The 20,025-nt window shown below is 38.3% G+C and overlaps 1 protein-coding gene across 2 annotated transcripts in view; it reads left to right on the forward strand.

The window, feature by feature from the left end:
• Positions 1 to 20,025, forward strand: part of USP24 (ubiquitin specific peptidase 24) — a gene marked incomplete at its 5' end in the record, with an annotated part of 149,945 nt that overhangs the window by 70,787 nt on the left and 59,133 nt on the right. For both annotated transcript variants that reach the window (XM_082654633.1, XM_082654634.1), the window contains 13 exons: positions 759 to 870; positions 2,359 to 2,435; positions 3,636 to 3,776; positions 3,947 to 4,000; positions 4,916 to 5,031; positions 7,702 to 7,768; positions 7,909 to 8,019; positions 8,751 to 8,849; positions 8,943 to 9,116; positions 12,575 to 12,660; positions 12,826 to 12,919; positions 14,187 to 14,342; positions 17,227 to 17,324. In XM_082654633.1, coding sequence (XP_082510759.1) covers positions 759 to 870; positions 2,359 to 2,435; positions 3,636 to 3,776; positions 3,947 to 4,000; positions 4,916 to 5,031; positions 7,702 to 7,768; positions 7,909 to 8,019; positions 8,751 to 8,849; positions 8,943 to 9,116; positions 12,575 to 12,660; positions 12,826 to 12,919; positions 14,187 to 14,342; positions 17,227 to 17,324 — 1,385 coding nt within the window. The remainder of the gene's footprint in view (positions 1 to 758; positions 871 to 2,358; positions 2,436 to 3,635; positions 3,777 to 3,946; positions 4,001 to 4,915; positions 5,032 to 7,701; positions 7,769 to 7,908; positions 8,020 to 8,750; positions 8,850 to 8,942; positions 9,117 to 12,574; positions 12,661 to 12,825; positions 12,920 to 14,186; positions 14,343 to 17,226; positions 17,325 to 20,025) is intronic.

The following is a 20,025-nucleotide window of genomic DNA, read 5'->3' on the forward strand; positions in this document are numbered from 1 at the left end:
ACACTTTTCAATTTACTAAGCATACATTTATACTAATAAGCTAGGAACTATAAGTGTTGAAAAGATATTTTATATAATATATATCTGTGATATAGACAAGTGTGTGAAATCTTTGGTAAGTCTGATACCATTCTGGATAAAACCAAATTCAGCCAAGTGAGTACAGCAAAAGAATTCTTGGTGTGTCTTTTAGTATTTTTTTCCCTCCCATGAAACTAATTTTAAATTAACCAGCAGAAAACTTTGAGTTCCTGTAATGATGTTGTATCCCGGAAACACTAAAGAAGGAACTGATACCTAGACAGATCATTAGAACTACAGTTACACAGCTGAAAATGGATTAAACCAGGAGCACCACACTGCTTTGACGTTTTCCAACAGTGAATGGCTGTTTCCTCATCTCATTTTGTAGAATAGTGTTAACTACATCATAAGATTATTGAAAGGACTAAGTATGTGACAGTGCCTAGCACAGTCCCTGTCACATAGTAAGGCTTATTAATAAATGTTGGTGGTAAAACCAAAGTGTAACAATTCAGTGAAAAGCATGAATATATATTTTCATTATCTAGAGGAAAGATTGCTGTAATTAACTGCTTTATTTAGTTCCAGAGTTAGAACCGTTTCAGTTTTGAGTGGTATTAAGGCAATATAAATTTCTAAAGAATTAAAAATAATTTATCTTTGCTTTCCCAGTTTGGAATATGTATTTGCCTGAAATGGATTTTAGTTACAGAGTGATTTGTCTTGATCCGCAGATGTGTTTTGAATGGTTTACAAAAGGGCAGCATGATCTTGAGAGTGATGTTCAGCAGCAGCTCTTCAAGGAGAAAATTCTTAAATTGGAGTCGTATGAAATCACCATGAATGGTAGGGAAGAAAAACGTAAAATCATTTTTTCAGTTCTTTAAAGTAAGAATTTTATACTTTTCTTCTCAGCCCACTCTCAGAAGCAGCTAACCATTTTGGGATATCCTTCTGGACTTTGCCTTATGCACATAAAGACACATCTATATATACATATGTTTATATACACAGATAAATTTCTTTTTACATGAATGGTATTTTTAAATTATATAGGCTAATTGTCAAGCTGTCTTTTCATGAAATTACTTAGTACGAAAAGGATTCATTTAAGGTGAAGATTTGTCAAAGTATAGAAATCCTCTTTTCAGTTGTTTCTTTTAATTGAGTTTTTTTTATTGATATGTATTTTACATGCTATAAAATTTACTTTTTTAAGGTGTGCAATAAGTGCTTTTCGTATATTCACAAAGTTGTTCAACCTTCACCGTTTTTAATCTCAGGATATTTTCATCACCCCAGAAAGAAACCATGTAACAGTCACTATCCATTCTCCCCTTTCCCCGACCTCTCATCTACTTTCTGTCCTTATAGATTATTCTAATATGGACATTTTATATAAATGGAACCATATAATATGTCACCTTTTGTATGAATATTTGGCTTCTTTTATCACGCTGAGACATAATGTTTTCAGGGTTCACCCAGGTTTTAACACGTACCAGAACTTCTTTCCATTTTATGGCTGAGTAATATTTCATTGTATGGCCATAACACATTTTGTTTATCCATTCATCAGTTGATGGTCATTTGGGTTCTCACCAGTTTTGGTTATTACCAATAATGCTGCTGTAAACATTCATATACAAGTTTTTATATTCCTAGGAGTGAAATTGCTGTATCATATCATTAACATTTGAGGAACTGCCAATCTGTTTTGCAATGTGGCTGCAGCATTTTATAATCACACCAGCAGTATATGAGGGTCTGATTTCTTCACATCTTCTCTAATAATTGTAAACTGTCTTTTTTATTTTAGCCATTCTAGTGGTTGTGACATGGTATCTCGTGGCTTGATGTACATTCCCTGATGACTAAGGATGATGAGCATCCGTTCATGGGCTTATTGGTCATTTATATATCATCTTTGGAGAAATGTATATAAAAATCTTTTTCTCGTTTTTAAATTGGGTTATTTGCCCTTTTATTTTTGAGTTGTAAGTGTTGTTTATATATTCTGCATATTCACTCCTTATCAGATATGTGATTTACAAGTATTTTGTCCTGTGGGTTGGCTTTTCACTTTCTTGGTAGTCCTTAGAAGCACAAAAGCTTTCAGTTTTGATGAAGTTTATTTATTTTTTTGTCATTGTTGTTGCTTGTGCTTTTGATACCATATCTAAGAGACTATTGCCTAATTCAAGGTCTTGGAGATTTGTGCCTATGTTTTGTCCTAAGAGTTTTATAGTTTTAGCTCTTGATATACTTTGTCTTTTCATTGATTATCTGTGGTACCTAGAGTGCATGAATTTATCTGACATTCTATAATTTCAGGTTTTAACTTATTTAAGACTTTTTTTGAAAATGTGAATCTCTGTGATCATCGATTGAAAAGACAAGGAGCTCAGTTGGTAAGTAACATTGTTTTCAAATGTAGAAAATTTGGAAAATCTAGTAAAACTTGACATTCAGCAAAACACATGTGTTATAATTGAGAGAAAACATGAGGTTTTTTTAAAAAGAATGGGCGCCTCGTTGACTGCGGGCTTCTGCATGGACGAGGGCGCTTCTCTTAGAGTGTGAGGAGGCTGGGTTTCTCGAACAGGTGACTTCTCAGACCCCTCTTTGCTTCTTGCTGATCTGGGGCAGCCAGCGGCCTCCTGTGGCTGGGTGAACGTGGAGTAGGGATAGTTCCAGCCAAGCTTCCAACCTCTCAGATCTAGCAATTCACATGTACCTGAAAAAGTACCAAAATCTTCAATTCTGGAATCGCAGGGACAAGGATTTGGGGGGAAATTTTTTTTTTTTTTTGCGTCACGCAGGCCTCTCACTGTTGTGGCCTCTCCTGTTGTGGAGCACAGGCTCCGGACACGCAGACTCAGCGGCCATGGCTCACGGGCCCAGCTGCTCCACGGCATGTGGGATCTTCCCGGACCGGGGCACGAACCCGTGTCCCCTGCATCGGCAGGCGGACTCTCAACCACTGCGCCCCCAGGGAAGCCCTAGGGGGAAATTTTTAACAGACAAGGAAGCAGGAAAATGAGGACCTGTAGAATGTATACAGCTTATGTTTATATTTACGTGAGCACCTTGAAAAAGAAAGGCAAAAAAATAACTCTTTTTCCAAGTCTGTTTCATTCATGACCTGACTTCCTAGGTGGTAAGAATTTTAACAAGATTTTACAAGGCCTGGATCCTGCCATTTCTAACTGAGCTTTGAGAAGACCAGATTGAGCCCCAAGGATTAGTAACTACCTCTAACCTGACTCTCTTTCCTTTGAAGAAAAGCTCGTGAAGAGGGTGCCCATATTATTCCTGTTTTGCTTCTGCTTTAGTAGCCCATCTGTGTAGAGTTCTAGCTTAGGTTTAGGAATGTCTGGAGAAAAATCTCCATATCTGTCTTGGTTCCATGGAAGTTGTCCAGTGTTTCTGTTGTTGATCGTTTCTTGTTTTAAAGTTCCATATCAGTATAATGACGTTCTCATATGTAGCTGGGTTTCTGCAGCCTTAATTCATTTTGAACTTGAAGAGGTGTGGAGTTACAGTGTAGCAGAAAATAACTGTAATTTTGTGACCTTGGTGTGCTGTATACTTTTCTTTCTTTTGAACAGTATGTAGAAAAGCTGGAATTGATAGGAATGGATTTCATTTGGAAAATAGCTATGGAATCACCTGATGAAGAAATTGCTAATGAAGCTATTCAGTTAATCATAAACTACAGTTACATTAATCTAAATCCTCGGTTAAAGAAGGTGGGTATTTAAGGAAAGAAGGTACACAAAAAAGCAGAAAATAATATATTTTTAATTGCTAAGTTGGCATGCCTGAAAGTCGGGCTTCTTTATTTTGACATTTTATCCTTAATAATGATTACAACTAAATGCTAGACTAATTTTAATTTCCATATACCTCTTACTTTTAGGATTCTGTATCATTACATAAGAAATTCATTGCTGATTGCTACACAAGATTAGAAGTGAGTAGCAAATTTTATTTAACCTGTTTTTGAAATAAATGCTTTGGGGTTTTTTTCCTTTTATAATGTTGTGTTTTGAGATCGTGTATAATGTTGATATTTGTAGCTGGATCCTACTGGAAGAATTTGCTAGCAGTACCGTATTGTGGACATAGGGAACAGGCATTTGCCCTAATGCCCACAATGTAAAAGTGTATTTTACAGGAAATCCTTCCTTCTCCCTCCCCATTCCTTTTCCCTGCTCCACCCACCCACCCCACCCCCACCCCCTTTTGGGGGTATAGAAACTGTCTTCAGAAAATAGGTCTACTGTACTTTCCACATTTCTGATAGATTCTTTTTCTCCTTTTTCTGTCCAGAAATTTTGTACAAGCACTTGCTTCTTTTCCCATCCTTCCCCATGTGTCACTTTGTTTATATCATAAATGCTATTAAAGGCCACAGCAGCACACTCAGTAGTGGGTAGTGTTGGGTGTCTTTGTCCACTAGAAGCCTGCAGTGTAATACTGTCTCAATAAGTTAAACTTTCTGATGATGAATCTGTACAGGAAGGAGTTCCCAAGTTGTGACTTCCATCCAAATATGCCATCATAAAAACATTTAAAGTATTCAGGTATCCCTAAATGACGTGCCATGTAAGTATTAACACATGTAGAATGGTAGTTCTCAGTTGGAGGTTATTTTACCTCCCAGGGGACATTTGGCAATGTCTGAAGACCGTTTTGGTTGTCACAACTAGAGGGGTCCTACTGGCACCTAGTGGTAGGTGAGTGGTGAATAGAAGTCAGGGATGCCACTGAGCATCCTACAATGTCCCCGACAGTCTTCCACAACAAAAAAAGTTTCCAGCCCAAAATGTCAGTAGAGCTGAGGTTGAGAAACCCTGATATAGAGAGATGATTTTCTATTTCGTAGGCAGCCAGTTCAGCGCTTGGTGGCCCCACTCTGACACACGCTGTGACCAGAGCAACAAAGATGCTTACAGCAACTGCCATGCCAACCGTAGCCACGTCAGTCCAGTCTCCATACAGGTAAGTGATTGCAGAAGTTACAGCGAATATGCAACACCTGAATGTAGATCAGCTTAAAAAAAAATAATTGGAATCTTTTCTTTCCTTTGGAGATACCTCGGTTAATTGTTCATTTCCTCATTTCATATCTTTTTTCAAACAGTCATATCCTGGGAAGTTATATATTCCCCATCACGTATTTTATTTGATTCATTTTACTTTTACTGTGTGTAACACGAGTAGCCTACTCTTTATGATGGAATCAAGATATATGCATTGTATGAAGAGTAATTTATTTCAAGTTTGAAATATTTACTTAGACCTCTTATAACTTTTCTCATTGAATAGTCAAATCCAGGGCACCAATAGCATAAGCAAAATGAAGTGGAATATGATGATTGATTAATATTGTACATTGTGATATAATCATAGTTAAAATGTTTTACTTAAAATCATTTTTCAAAATAATTTTTAATAAGAACTTTAGCCCCAAATATTTGTGTTAAAACTTTGAACTGACATCTCTTAATCACATTGCTGTGTTGAGTATTTTCAGATGTTGTCAGTGAAATCTGAGTTCAGTGTTATAGGTCTTTGATATAGTAAGGAGAATAGATGAGTATTTGGAAACATTAGATTGAAGTAACTAAAATACTTTTGTGGGGTTTTATGTGCCTTTCATTACTGGTAAGCATCCCCCAGTCAGTGATGCTCAGGAAACCTTGGCAGGTGATCAGAGAAGGGCTCCCTCTCTATGCCTCACTCTGCTGCCCTCTAGTGATTGGTGCTCATAAAGTCTTTTTCAACTCCCGGAATCGCTTTATGTGTTTACATATGTATGTATGTATTTATTTCTCTTTATTCACAGTTGGGGATATTCCTTTCTTTTTAAAGCCGTCCTTTAGAAGAGGAGTCAAGGCAATATCCTTGCTCACATTCTTCTTCTTTATCTTCTTTTTTTAAATGAGCTGAGTACCGTGTAGTGATACATTATTAATATGAAAGAAGTCAGTAGAACTCAGTTCTCTTGCACCTCTTTTTAAAGTGACAGAAAGTGATTATAGATTCAACTCATGATAAGAACACTAACATGACTTTTGAATTCCCACATTCTTGGAAGTGTATCTCAAGTAGACTTTCATTAAGAATTCCTAATTACATGTTTGTAAAATGTAGTCTATATCTATGACCTAGGTCTTTAACGATTCGTTTGTCTGACAAACCAGACTAGAAATGCACTTATGAACTATCGGATTGGGATTTCCAAACTGCTGCTTCTTTAAATAAGCATGCTTTTTGTTTGTCTTTTCTAACTGCTTTGTATTCTGAATCATTTCATATTTGACTATTACAGAACAAAACCACATGACAGTTTTTAAATATTCTCATTATAAACCCTAAACAGAGTTACTAAGAATATGTAATTTCAGAGTTGCCTTTGAACCAGTACGTGTAGTTTATCTCATTCACTAGTCTTAAAAGAACTTTTCAATGACCGTAATTGTTCCACTTCTGGGAGGAGCTATTCTCTCATTTGTAGTGTTTGCAACGCTGTCTGTGATTTAATTCATCATTGAGGCAAAATAAAACAGTTCACTTGTTAAGCACTTAAATATTTCCTAAAGATGGTCCATCTGAATATCAAGTTCTGGTTTCTGCCCATAGACTGAAAGAATTTAGAACTCTGTTAAATGCGTTTAACCAACTCTTTTTAAAGTGAAATTTCCAGTACTGCTAATCAGCATACTTATTGTTAGAAAATCTGAAAACTTTCCAAATTTAGAAATACACCTGTACAAAATACTTAGACTCTCTGGAATAGTAAATATTTAAGGGCACTTGGATTTTCATTTGTTAGTGTTAACACATGTAGTGTTTAATAAAGTGTGGAGCTGTGACTGTACAAGCTGCTGAATGTTGGAGTCCTGTTATTTCAAATGATAAAATTGCTTAAGTCTAACCAAAAGAGATCTCAGGTCTCACTTTCAGAGTCTGTGAGAGTGCCACAGTTCCTTGCTGTGTGTTTTCTGTTCCAGAGATGGTTATGTCTCTTGATGTGTGTTGATTTCTTAAGTACTTTGAAAACCCTTGGGATAATAAATTCTTACGTTGTATGTTTTAACTATACAGACTAGTCACGTAAACCAGATGAACAATTTTTCTCGTCCTTTTCTTCTGCCTCATTCTTAGGCTAAGTAAAACAAACAGCAGCTCTCATTTGTGGCATACTTAATGGTTTGCATTTGTCTTCTAAATTTCAGGCAGTTCAGAACTTAGTCAGATTCTGTGTTTACAGAATTATGTGGCATATCTTAGTTGTAAGGTTATGAGATTCAAACTCACTGATCGTTCATTCTTGGTGGATTGGTAGACAAATACGCCTGCAGACCCAGAGGAGACCCAGGTCCTCTATTTATGGGACAACTGTTTAAAAAAAGAAAACGAAGAAAGAAAAGAACAGGAAAGGAAACACGGGGCGGGGCAGGCTTCTGCCCCATATTCCATCTGTGTGCGACAGCTGTGACCTGCTTGAACCACCTCCCGCTTGAGTGAAAAGGAAGTTTAGTCTTTGCAGATTTCAGTCTTTGACCAGAGAGGGCTAATTGTGATTGTGGTTTTGGTGAAATAGACTGAAATTGAGCTCAAGTCAGCAGTTCAAGTATTTTCAAAAAAAATTTTTTTAATTCATAGATCCACTAAACTTGTAATAATTGAGAGATTGCTGCTTCTGGCAGAACGCTATGTGATCACTATAGAGGTAAGCCTCTCTTCTTTGTAAAGCAACTTTATCATCCTATAATTAGTCTCAATGTGTTAGGAGAGTATTTTTGTGACATTTAACAGTGGCGCTGTGCATCTCACTTGCTGTATCTTTTGACTTGCTATATCTTTTTCAAGGATTTTTACTCTGTTCCCCGAACTATTCTACCTCATGGTGCCTCATTCCATGGACATCTTTTAACTCTTAATGTTACTTATGAGTCTACCAAAGATACCTTCACTGTAGAGGTAGGTTTACATTAAGCTCTGAAGCCATTTCCATATTGTCATGTTATTTTATAAGAACACTGTTGATTGAGATTGAACACTGTTGTTGATTTAGCTGCATGAATGACTATTCTAAAAGCTGTTTGGAAAGCAAATTTAGAATAAAGACCTGAAATGAAAGGAAGCTGATAGGGTATAAGCAGACTCATAAGTAAATACATAATATCAGGTGATAACGAGTGTTATAAAGGTTACAAAAGAAGACAGCAGGATAAGATGGGTATACATGACATATTTTAGATAAGAATGGTTAGGGAAGGTCTCTGAGGTGATCACATTTGAACAGAGACTTGAATGAAGTGACAGAGTTAGCCATTTCTGGGGAAGAGCATTCCACACAAAGGGAGCAGCAGGTACAAAGGTCCTGAGGTGGGAGTTTGTTTGATTTATTCAGTGGCAAGGGAAGTGGCTGGTGTGACTAGAACACAGTGAGAAGGGGAAGAGTGGAAGACACTCCAGTGGAAGAAGGGCTTGAGATTTCATTCCATGCATGCTGGGGAATGGAGTGTGGAATAGCATATTTAATTACTGCAGGAGGGAAGCCTCACCAGGGCAGGATTCTTGTCTTTGGGTTCTCTGCTGTGTTCCCAGGATCTGGAACAGTGCCCGGTACATGACAGATGCTCGCTAATAGTTGTTTAAATTGATGAATAAGTGAATTACTCAGAACAGTGTTTCATTTCATTTTACAGGCTCACAGTAATGAAACCATAGGGAGTGTCCGGTGGAAGATAGCCAAGCAGTTGTGTTCTCCCGTGGATAGTATACAGATATTTACAAATGATAGTCTGGTAGGTGTAAATCAACATTTTGTGGCACTTTAGTCTGATACCAGTATTTTCCTCTCCTTTCCTTCTCAGTAATTAAGAAACCACTTTTTACAGCTGACAGTGAATAAAGATCAAAAGCTCCTCCACCAGCTGGGCTTTTCTGATGAGCAAATCCTCACAGTAAAGACTTCTGGCAGTGGGACCCCGTCTGGGAGCTCTGCAGATTCCTCAACCAGCTCCAGCAGCAGCAGCAGTGGGGTGTTTAGTTCATCATATGCCATGGAGCAGGTATTGAGCGATAATATTCAAGTTCAGAACAAGAACGTAACATCATTAAGTTTTGCCTTCGGCCCATATAGATTTGCATGATTATGTCCTTTTCTCTCAGACAAGTCCTGCCCCTTCAGAACTGTATCACTGAGAAATGCTGGGATTCAGTTGGGAGAAGAAGATGCACAGTTTGTCAGTCTTCTGAACCACAGACTCTTCTGAGTCTGAGTGATTCTGCCTGGCCACTGCTTGCTGCTCCTCTCATATATCTCTCTTCATTGATTCATTGAGTTTCCTCTCCTGGGTCATTCCTGTTAACATTCAAACGTGCTGTGCTATTTCTACCATCCTTTTAAAAAACCTTTTTTCACCCCAATTTCAGCTTCAATTCCTGTCCCCATTCTCTCCTTCCCAAATCAGCGAAGCTCCTTGAAAGGGTTGTCTAAGCTCTCTTTACCATGCTCTCTTGACCCCTCTCGAAAATAAACTCTGCAAGGTAATCTGTCATGTCCACCTCTCAATCCTTGTCTTCTTGACATTTCAGCAGTTGATCCATGTGATCACTTCCCCTTGAAATACTTTTTCCCTTGGCTTTCAGAACCCCCCTGGCTCCGCCCTCCCGCTCTGGTTCTCCCTCTTTGGTCTCCTCTGCTGCCTCCTTTTCATCTTCCTGATCTGTGTACAAAGAAGTTCCCTGGCTCAGTCCTTTGACCTTTCCTCTGTCTACGCTCATTCCCTTAGGAATCTCATCCAGTTTCAAAGCGTTATATATTGTATGTATATTGATAACACCCCAATTTTTATCTTCAGCTTGAAGTCTAGGTACATGGAACCAACTGGTTAATCAGCATCTCCTCTTAAATGTGTGATAGACATCCCAGTCCTAACATCCAAAACTGAGCTCCTGTTATCCCCTTTCCCACCACCTCACCCCTAACCCAAACCTCTTCATCCCAGTCTTGCTGTATTTCAGATAATGCCTATTTCATTCTTCTAGTGGCTCATGCCAAAATCCTTGGGTCCCTACTTTCTCTCAAAGCATAGCCCTATCCGTCAGCAAATCCTTGACTCTACCTTTAAAATTCATCTAGAATCTAGCTCCTTTTCTCTGCCTCCACAGCTTCCACACCAATCTAAGCAGCCATCCTCGCTCAGCTGGAGGGTTTCAGGAGTTCTTTAACTGGTCTCAGGGCTTCTGCCCCTATAGCAGTTCAGTCTCTTCTCTGTGTAGCACCCAACAGCCCATGATCTCTTTTAAACAGAGTCAGATTATATGCCACTCCTCCGCTCAGACTTTCCAGCGGCTCCCACCTCACTCAGAGTAAGAGCCAGAGTCTTTACTGGGACCTTCAGGGCCTACTTGGTCTATCCCCCCCACTGAGATGTTCCCCCATGACCCACCCTCACTCTCAGCACTCCAGCTGCACTGGCCTCCATGTTGGTCCTCAAACAAAGTGGGCCCTGTGCACTTGCTCTTCTCTGCGCTTGTAATGTTCTTTCCTGATACCCATGTGGTTCTTTCTCACTTCCTTCAGCCTTCACTCAAATGTTGCCTTCTTGGTGAGCCTTCTTTGGCAGTCCTGTCTAAACTTGCCACCTGTTGCTACTCCTGCACGTCTCATTTCCCTTCCCTACTTTATTTTTGCCTCTCCCCCCCACCAGTGAAATTTAAGCTCCTTGAGAGCAGACCTTTGTCTGTTTTGCTCACTGCTGTATTTCCAGCACCTAAAACAGTGCCTAGAACATAATAGGTAATCAGTATTTGTTGAATGATTTTATGAATCAGGGTTTTTTGTACCTTCTCTCTGCCAGGAACTGAGCTCAGCACCAGGGGTACAAAACTAACAAGACCTTTCAGTTCTTTATGCTTTTATAGTCTAGAAAAGTAAGATAATACCAGCCCTAGTGTGAAATAAACGTATTTAAATGACAGAGAGGGATTTTTTTCATAGTTATTATGTATAGTCCTTTCATTTAATTACAAATGTAAGATCTTTGCATGGCTGTCTCTTTCACTTAGAGAGCATAGCCTCGCTTATAGATACCACAGAATCCTGCAGGGTTAATGTTAGTATTGTGCCGTTTCTTAAAAAGTAACTATACTTATATGTAGTGAGAATTTAAGAACGAAATCATACTCAGAGCAGTATTATGACAGTTTATCAGCAACAGAAATGACGTACATAGCATCTTTGAGTTTAACATTTTTAAACTATCTCATATTAATCCTGAATTTATTAAAAACCTTCCCAAATATATTCTATAGTGATATCCAGCTTTTTTATTTCTTATATCAGAAAATAGTACTTTAATCACATCTGAATCTCTTCTATACAATTGTATCCATTTTTTTCACCTTTAAAAAAAAGAGGCCAACTTCTTTTTCTCAATTTAAATTACATTTATATCTATGTGGTTGTGTGAGTGTGTGTGTTTGATTATATCACTTTGAATTTGTGGGTTTTTTTGTTTGTTTGTTTTTGCGTTACGCGGGCCTCTCACTGTTGTGGCCTCTCCCGTTGTGGAGCACAGGCTCCGGACACGCAAGCTCAGCGGCCGTGGCTCACGGGCCCAGCCGCTCCGCAGCATGTGGGATCTTCCCGGACCGGGGCACGAACCCATGTCCCCTACATCGGCAGGCGGACTCTCAACCACTGCGCCACCAGGGAAGCCCTTTATTTTTTTGTAATACGGTTGACTCCTGGTTTTGTTTTGGTTTTATTTCACAACTCACACACACACACTGTATTATATTTTAACAAGAGATAAATAAACTGACACCAAGTATTGTAAATGGATGACCGCAACAATGATTGCAATTACCAAACATGAAACACACTCTTACTATGTCATAATATTGACATTCAGCCCAGTAATCCTCCACTGTAACGGCTCCTTTACCTTGCAGTGAAAATTGCTTTGTATATTTTTTGCCTCTGAGTCCTTGTGGGATTTATTATTATTATTATTCAAACAGAAAGTCACAAAAATTATAATCATCCTCATCAGTTCACTCAGTCCCATGTAATTAATTTTTTTTATCTTGATCTTTTGTTAGCACTTTTATGAATTCATCAGTTTTCCATTAGAGTTCTGAATGAATTTGCTTTTAAATCACTCTGCCTTGTTTGCTCCTGCCAAGCTATGATCAGCTTCCAACGGTGCCCACCCTCCGTTCTGTTCATCACATCTGCCCTTCCTTTTGCCTCTCTGCCGCTGCCTGCTTTTTGGTGCCTTAGCCCCTTGGCCAGCAGGTGGTAGGAGAAGAGAGCCCAGGTGATGAGCACGCTAGGAGAGGGAGTGGTCCCTCACTCTGTGTTCCCGTGCGTCGTTGTTTGAGACAGATAAGCACCATGCTTCCCTCAACTTTTGCAGGCCAGTCTTTAAGAACCAGGAATTTTATTGTTCGTACCTTTGATTAGAAAAGGAGGAAATTGTTTTGTAAATTTGCATTTATGTTTTGCTTCCTCCCTCAGGAGAAATCCCTCCCTGGTGTGGTGATGGCACTTGTGTGCAATGTATTTGACATGCTTTACCAGCTGGCCAATCTGGAGGAGCCAAGGTAAATAGAAATGTTTACAAAGCTTGAAAGAGAGAAAGGTATTAAAGTTAGGGAACCCAGTAAATGTTCACTTGAAATGTATATTACTTCACATCCCATACTAAGTGACTTTGTTATTGAAACTGTGGTTTGTGTGAAAAAAAATTAATATTTGAAAAATTTCAGGATAACTCTACGAGTACGAAAGCTTCTGCTCTTGATACCCACTGATCCAGCCATTCAGGAAGCCCTTGATCAACTTGATTCTTTAGGAAGAAAGGTATGAGTATCTTGGATAGTTATTTAACAGGCATGGAAATTTTATATCATGATTCAGTGAAAATACAGCATGACATCACATTAAGGTCATATGATATCATCTTTCCCATAACAGTTTTTTTTTTCTTTAGAAAAATACCTTTGCTGTAAATAATGATATCAAATTTTAGAACTGGAAGAGCCTTTAGTATCATCTGCTTCCACCTCCTTCATGTTTTATATTAGGAAACCCAAGTGCAGAGTGATGAACGGTTTTGACTAGGGTCAGACTCTAGTTCTGATTGAGTTGAGATATTTTTCTTCTGTTATGATGCCTCTCTGAATGTGGTTGTTGCATATGTTTGAGTTGCTTGCGTAAATGGGTTATCATTTAATATTTTCACAGTTGATATTTAAAGTTCCTTTTGTTTAATGTTTAGAATCTTGTTCCTTAAGAGTTGTGTATATATATATAATGAAATTGTGTTTTATCTATAATATTGTTTGTGTTCTCAGAATAAATTCATTTAGATCAAAGCTGTTAGAACTAAGTTATGAATTTTGTATTTCAGTGATGATAGTTTAGATGAGCTCATAATCATGTCACATGTACCTTATATATTAATTTGAGGAAGAAGAGAACTAATGTAATTAAAAACTATATTACTCATACTAACTTAAAAATTATCAAAACTACTACACTGCGATCTTATAATTTAATTATCAATGTTTGGTGGTACAAATTTTATTTATTTATTTATTTTAATTAATTAATTTATTTTATTTTGGCTGCGAGGGCTCTTCACTGCAGCATGTGGGCTTTCCTAGTTGCGGCGCGAGGGCTCTAGAGTGCATGGGCTCAGTAGTTGCGGCGCGCAAGCTTAGTTGCGGTGTGTGGGATCTTAGTTCCCCAGCCAGGGATCAAACCCATGTCCCCTGCATTGGGAGCACAGAGTCTTAACCACTGGACCACCAGAGAAGTCTCCTAGTGGTACAAATTTTAAAAACAGGGAAACAAATTAGGATGACCCCACTAGTGTTGCTTAGAATACAATCCCAGAAGCATTCCTGTAGGATTGGAATGCTGTTGAGCATTTACTGTCTGTGTGATGGAGTTCAGTGCTTTGTTAATAATTAGAGTCATGTGGCTTTGAGGTTAATTTTTAGAAAATTTCATTGATTTGATTATATTAAAGTTGGAAAAAACATTAGAGTGTGTAGTGATATCTGCTTCTCTTTAATTTGTGCTTTTGAGCTGTATATTCCTTTTTTCTTTCTATTAAACTTAGAAAACATTGCTGTCTGAAACAAGTGCTCAGTCTTCAAAATCTCCATCCCTCTCTTCCAAGCAGCAGCATCAGCCAAGCGCCAGTTCAATTTTAGAAAGTCTGTTTCGATCTTTCGCTCCAGGAATGTCCACCTTCAGAGTGCTCTACAACTTAGAAGTAAGAAACCTCATTTCTTTTTATTTCATTTTAACAGATTCATTTTGGCCTAAAGGTTCATGCTTTCAGATATCAGAAATAAGTAAATAGGTTTCTATTATTATTGAATGGTTTGTTAAGAAAAATTAGTTTTAAAAAGTAAAAAATAGAATATAAATTGAAGTATTTTGTTGTTTTGGCCTTTGAACATGCTCAGTTTTCTTTTTCAGTTTATACCTGTGTGCATTGTTATACTTGCAAAATAGCATGTAAATAAATAAGTAGGAAGCGTTATGTATTAAAATGTGTCATTATCTTCCTCTGGAAGTTTTGCAAGTCTGTATAACATCAGTTCCTAATCCTCAGCCTTCTTGTTATTAAATGCATCCTAACTTTTTAAAAAAGCTGTTGTAATTTGTGGCCATTAATGAAGCTTTATAAGGAGTTTGTCAGGAGTCACATTAACAATATTATTTCAAGGTTAAAAAAAAGAATTAAAAGAATTTGAAAAGAATATTTTTATTACCCTTCTTCCCAGTAGTAGCTTTAAACTAGTAGATGTAGTTCAGTAAACATTTACTAACTGTTTACTGTCTACAAGTCATTGTGGTATTTAAAGGGTCAGAGTTGAAAGGACAAGATAATTGCTCCAAGATCTTATGAGTAAGACATAGGGGAGGCTGGATAGGCTGAGTCATGAAATGAAAGCAGTAACAAAGCAGTGTGGAGAGTGGCCCACTCTTAGAGGGTGAGGGGCTAGACCCTCAGGCCACTTAAGATCTGGAGAAAATAGAGCCCTGAATGATTTTGCTTTGCCCTAATATGTTCTATCCAGTCAGTTATTTATTAAGGAATCCAGATCAGTGCCTAAGCAACCTTAATCATCAAATTACCATTTATCTTCAGTAGGTTTTGAATCACAACATAGGTCATAATTGGTAGGAAGGTACCTGCTTGGGCATCTTTTCCGAGTTTTATTTCATCTGACAGTCTAATTTGGAGTATAAAATTACATTCATTCATTTTTATGTTTCACTTATTTATATGGTGGAGCTGTGTTAACATTTCATATTTGCCTTAAAATAATCATTCTTGTGAAAACATTTGTTGGGTTCAAAAGGAGAAAATATCTAGCAAATATTTTAAAAATAAAACATGTCCTTATTTCTTGCAGACATTTAAAAATACATACAATATTCTAAAACAGAAAATTACCTAGATATTTTTGGCTAACTCAAGCTTATGAAATTGACATCTTACAATTACTGCCAGATTTGTAATTTGCTTTTGAATGATTGTCTCAGAAAGTTAAGGTATAAATTTTAACACCCATATTTGAGAGCACCCAGAGAAACAGAATGACCCAACAGTGGGTCTAGCTTGTCATTGGCTATCTAGATTGCATTATCTTAGAGCCAAAGGGTTATATAAATTATCTCCGGTATAATTTTAGGACTTCTGATTAACTGGAAATTCCTCTGATAGGTTTTCTTTTCCTTGACATAAAAAATGTAGAAAACCTAACACTCCCAGAGCACTTATTTTTACTATTACCTGCAAGGTTAATGTCCTTGCATTTCGATCTTTAACTTATGTTTGCCCACTAGGAAAATTCAAAGTGGATATTCCAAATACCCATTCCTTTGGAGAAACCTTCCATCTTCACTAAATTGTCCATTAAACATGGGGAGTATGTGCATGTGGCTGTTGACATTCAGGAGGGGTTAGGATAGCAGAGCGTTCCCATTCTCCTTGTGTGATGCTTGTGATCTGAGGCTGGTGAGGCTGTTTCCCAAAGGGCAGCTTAGGAAGAAAGCATCTTTAAACAAAAATACCACATTAAAAATCTAAGCTCGTAAAACTAATAGGTTCATAGAAGCAGATTTTTTTGAATAGAAAAGGATCTTGAATTACATCTAGATTAAAACCTTGGGGAAACTGCAGCAATGAGCTTTAAAATTTTTTTTTAAATCATTACTAAATAAGCAGTTGTTTACTGGGCAATTGTTTTGTGCCAGAGCTTGTACTAAAGCACCTTAAGCTTGTGTTATCCTACTTACAAACAGTCCTCCGGTAAAGGTAATTATTGTCCTCATTTACCGTATGAGAAACCTGAGGCAAAAAAGGAAAATTACATATCTGAGATCTTTCAGCTAGTCGGTGGTAAAACTAGAATGTGAGCTAGATTCGTCGTCTCATACCACAGTATAATTAGTTATGTGAAATAATTCTCTACTATACCAGAATATTTAGTTGAGCTTTCCTTTAGGTGGGTATTGCAGTGTCATAAAAGGGGCATATGGGTATTAGAGTGAGGCACATCTGGACTTGAATTCTAACTATGTGACCTCGGGTGGGAGGTCACTTAACCTCTCAGGTCTCAGTCTTTTACCTGTAGAGTAAAATACCTGTGCTGTGCATAGTGAGATTAAGAGAGAATGCATGTTAAGTACCTCACCTTATGCCTAGTACTTTGTAGATAGGTGCTCAGTAAATAGGAGTTAGAATCATTATCTGGCAACTCATCCAGCATTTATAATAAATGGGCTGTTTTGTAAGACTTTAGTTTATATACTTTTTCTAGAACATATCAGCATAACACATAATGTTACCTGCTCTTATCTAAGTCTGGGAGCCTGAGACCTTCACATTTGCTGGTTTCATAAAAAGAAGAATACACCAGCTCTCTTAAAAACAGAAAGGTTTTTCATGCTAAGTAAATGGAACTTGGAAAATGTGATTATTTTATTTGTGAAACATCAGCCTCCTTACACTACTGAGGGTAAAAAGAACAGTAGCATTTAAAGAGATTCTGACTCAAATTGTCTGATTGTTTTACTTAGTATAAAGGAGTAATTTCAACTGGAAATGTTGGGATGATTAATTGTGCTTATCTTTTTCCAAGGTTCTAAGCTCCAAACTCATGCCAACAGCTGATGATGACATGGCAAGAAACTGTGCAAAATCCTTTTGTGAGAACTTCCTCAAAGCAGGAGGTTTGAGGTTAGAGTTTCGATATTATGTTATATGAATTGCAGAAAACGAATCTAGTTATTTTAGTTAATTTCTCCTGCCAAGCCTTGCTTATTCTTAAAAGGCATTATGTGAAGCATTATGACAGTTATAATAAGGAGTGTTGTTTTAGTCTTTGGAATATTTTAACTCATTTTATGACTTTTGATTATTTGGAAAACTGACAGAAGCATGTCTCTTTCCTCTCTGGTAGTGAGGGAAATTCTTGAGTAGAGGAGAGAAGGCTTACTGTTTCTGTTCATTCCCACATCAGTTTGAGATAAGGTGAATCTAATTGTCGGTAATCTATGTTGTGCAAGGCATTAGTGATGGGGGTGCACAGATACTATCCCTGCCTTTGAGAGCTTCATGGTTTAATAAAGAATAACAAACAGTTATCATAAGTATCAAAACAGAGGCTTATAAAAAGTGCTTTGTGGGGTGGGGAAGAAAGCAGTGGTTAAATGGTTAGATTTGCTTAGGATCATAAGAGTAGGAAATGCTTCCCAGAAAGTGACATTTGAGCTAGGAATTGAGCGATGAGTCGCCATTCCCTAGGTAAATAAGGGGAAAAGGGCACTCACTCTAAGCCAGAGGTGGGGTGGGGATGAGTGAAAGCATCATGGACTGTTTTGGGAAGTACAGTTGCCTAGTGAGGCTAGAGCAAAGGATAAAGGAGAGAAATATGTAAAGAGGGGTCACATTGAGGAATTTCAGCTTTATCTTGAAGACCATGGAAAAACAGGAGGTTTCTAACCCAGGAGTTACCTAGAACAGTTACTCTGGCTACAGTGGAGAAGATGGATAGAAGTGGGAGGGAGAGGCTGCAGGCAGGGAGAACTATAGAACTTTGACTGTTCCAGAGGAGAGGTGACCGTTTCTAAATATGGGACAGTGTGGTAGAAGGAATAAGGTGAAATAGGCAAGTCTTTATGACTAGATATAGGGTAGGAACATTTATAAAATGGCCTGTGATTTCTAGCTTGGAAGAGTGAGTGAATGGTGACTCTTTAACCCATATGGGAAATAAATATGGAACCAGATGGAGGAAAGTGAGAAAGTCAAGAATTTGATTGCACACGAGGTCCCTGTGAGTCATGTGAAGAGGATGGTTTGGACATGATGCTCTCGAGAGAAGTGGAGAATGGCACTAGAGGTTCAGGGAGACATCAGTGTGTAAGTAAAGCCTCAGGGCATAAGCAGCTGGCCAAGTGTTGCGTGGCAAGTGTAAGGATGGGAAGCAGAATCAGTAAGTACAAATCTCTGCTTTATGTTGAGTGAGAAAACGGAGGTGACAGGAGTTTGAAGGGTAGAATAACTGAGGGGAAAGTTTGCTCTTCTGTTTTGATTTTAATTTGTAGAAGACTTGATTCTCATTGTAGGCTGACTAAAAGGGGCCGATGAAAAAGAAAAGAATAAAGATAAAAGAAAGGGGGATGATCAACCGATGGGCCTAAGTTCCACTGCAGTTGGAAGGAGATTTGCTCCAGAAAGAAGTAGGCATGCCATTTCCCCTGGGGGAGGAAGGAGTGAAGACCCACTTGACGTTTGAACAGAGGGTAGTTGAAGGAATTCCTGTCTGGAGGCCTTCAGGGGAAGAGAAGTTGGGTGAGACCTTGAGGAGATAAAGGGGGTGGGAAACAGAGAAGTGGAACTAGAAGGTTTAAACTCATTTCAGATCACTCAGCCAGTTACAGAGCTGTGCTAATTAAGGCATTTTACTTCTGGCTTATTTTTGAATGTCAGTTAACGTACGTGCCTGCATTGTTCTAAGCACTGGGAACAGAGCAGTGAGTAGATGAAACAAAAATCCATGTCCTCATGAAGCTTACAGTCTGGAACAGAAGACAGACAATAAACGAAGAAGTAAAAGTGTATGTCAGGTGGTGATAAGAGCTGTAGAGAAAAATAAGACAAGAAAGAGTGGATGGAGAGGGTTTGATATCCAGTGGGGTGATCCGGGAAAGCTTCACTGATGGGGTGACATTTTACAAAGACCTGAAGGACGGGAGGGAGCAAGACCTGGAGATACGGGGGAAAGCTGTCCGGAGGAGCATCCAGTGCGAGCCCCTGTGTGGGCGAACCTGGTGCCTGCGAGGCCGGCAGGGGTCTAGTGTGGTTGGGGCCAAGTGAGGGGGCAGGGTAGGAAGCATGAGGTCACAGAGATACCAGAGGTCCGGTTATGCAGGATCTTACAAGCTACTATGAAGGAAATAGGAAGCCATGGGAGGATTTTGTGCAGAGCAGTTCCATGGTGACCTCCATTTTTAAAGGATCACTCTGGTTGATCTTTTGAGAATAGATTTTGGTGGTGAAACATCAAGAGTAGAATCAGGAAGAACAGTTGGGAAGCTTTTGCAGCAATATAGGTGGTAGTGGATATGAAAAACAAGCTTTGTGGAATACACCAATTCTGAACATATTTTTGAATTGACAGTTGTACTAGTACCAAGATAGCAGTTGATCGGTGCACTCGAAACCAGTTAGTGAGAAGGAGAACCACCCAAACACTCTGTGTTGGTTATCTTTTTGGCTAAGGAAGGAGTCTAATTCTAAATGGACCAGGAGGTTTATATGTACTATAGGAAATAATTGTAATAGGAATATGTATGATCCATTTATAGGTAAAGATCTTGTAGAAATTTTAAGTAACTGATAATGTTTATAAACAATCAAATTACTTACAGAAGAT

This window comes from Grampus griseus (genome assembly GCF_964374135.1).
Source record: "Grampus griseus genome assembly, chromosome: 1".
NCBI classification, from domain to species: domain Eukaryota; kingdom Metazoa; phylum Chordata; class Mammalia; order Artiodactyla; family Delphinidae; genus Grampus; species Grampus griseus.